This window comes from Olea europaea, unplaced genomic scaffold, assembly GCF_002742605.1.
Source record: "Olea europaea var. sylvestris unplaced genomic scaffold, O_europaea_v1 scaffold2942, whole genome shotgun sequence".
Lineage (NCBI taxonomy): Eukaryota > Viridiplantae > Streptophyta > Magnoliopsida > Lamiales > Oleaceae > Olea > Olea europaea.
The window spans coordinates 50,848-51,459 of NW_019248021.1; the positions used below are offsets into that span (position 1 = coordinate 50,848).

Genomic DNA, 612 nt, shown 5'->3' on the forward strand with positions numbered 1-612 from the left:
ATCGAGGCTCAGAAATCACATCATGCTGATAATGTTGCAACTCAACTTTCAAACTATAAATATCTTGCTGTGTAAAATCTTGAGGATAAAATTTCTCTGCAAGCTTGCAAATATTATTCATGTTAAATGATTCAAAAGAATTTTTCGAATCCAATGCCACACCGAGAGAAAGAAGTTCTAATGATGTCTCACTAAATCTTGTATCTAACTCCGTCATTAGAAAATCTATGGCTGCATTAAAAATATCGAAGTAGTAATGATGTTCGATGGTAGGATACTCATGACCACGAGAACGACCAACCATGTATGAGCTATGAAAGTGAGGTATATGTATATCATTTTTTGAACAAAAACAATTCACCTCTTCAAGAAATTCTTCCCAGCCATCTTCTCTTAATGCTTGAAGGATAGTTTTTATAGTATAGACAAATCTCATAGCAGTTAAGATGCCTTGAGTTTTCTTCTGAAGGGCCTAACAAAGCACATCAACAATTACTAATATTCTACGCATTAAATGCAAGATAAATACAAATTCAAATGTTGTCAATTTTTTGTATACACCATCCACTTCAGACCGAGTTCTTACATTTGGAGAATGATCACTAAGATACT

At 33.5% G+C, this 612-nt stretch overlaps 1 protein-coding gene across 1 annotated transcript in view; it reads right to left on the reverse strand.

The window, feature by feature from the left end:
• Positions 1 to 472: 472 nt before the first annotated feature.
• Positions 473 to 612, reverse strand: part of LOC111384584 (zinc finger MYM-type protein 1-like) — a 5,415-nt gene continuing 5,275 nt past the window's right edge. The window contains exon 3 of the mRNA XM_023008885.1: positions 473 to 561. Coding sequence (XP_022864653.1) covers positions 473 to 561 — 89 coding nt within the window. The remainder of the gene's footprint in view (positions 562 to 612) is intronic.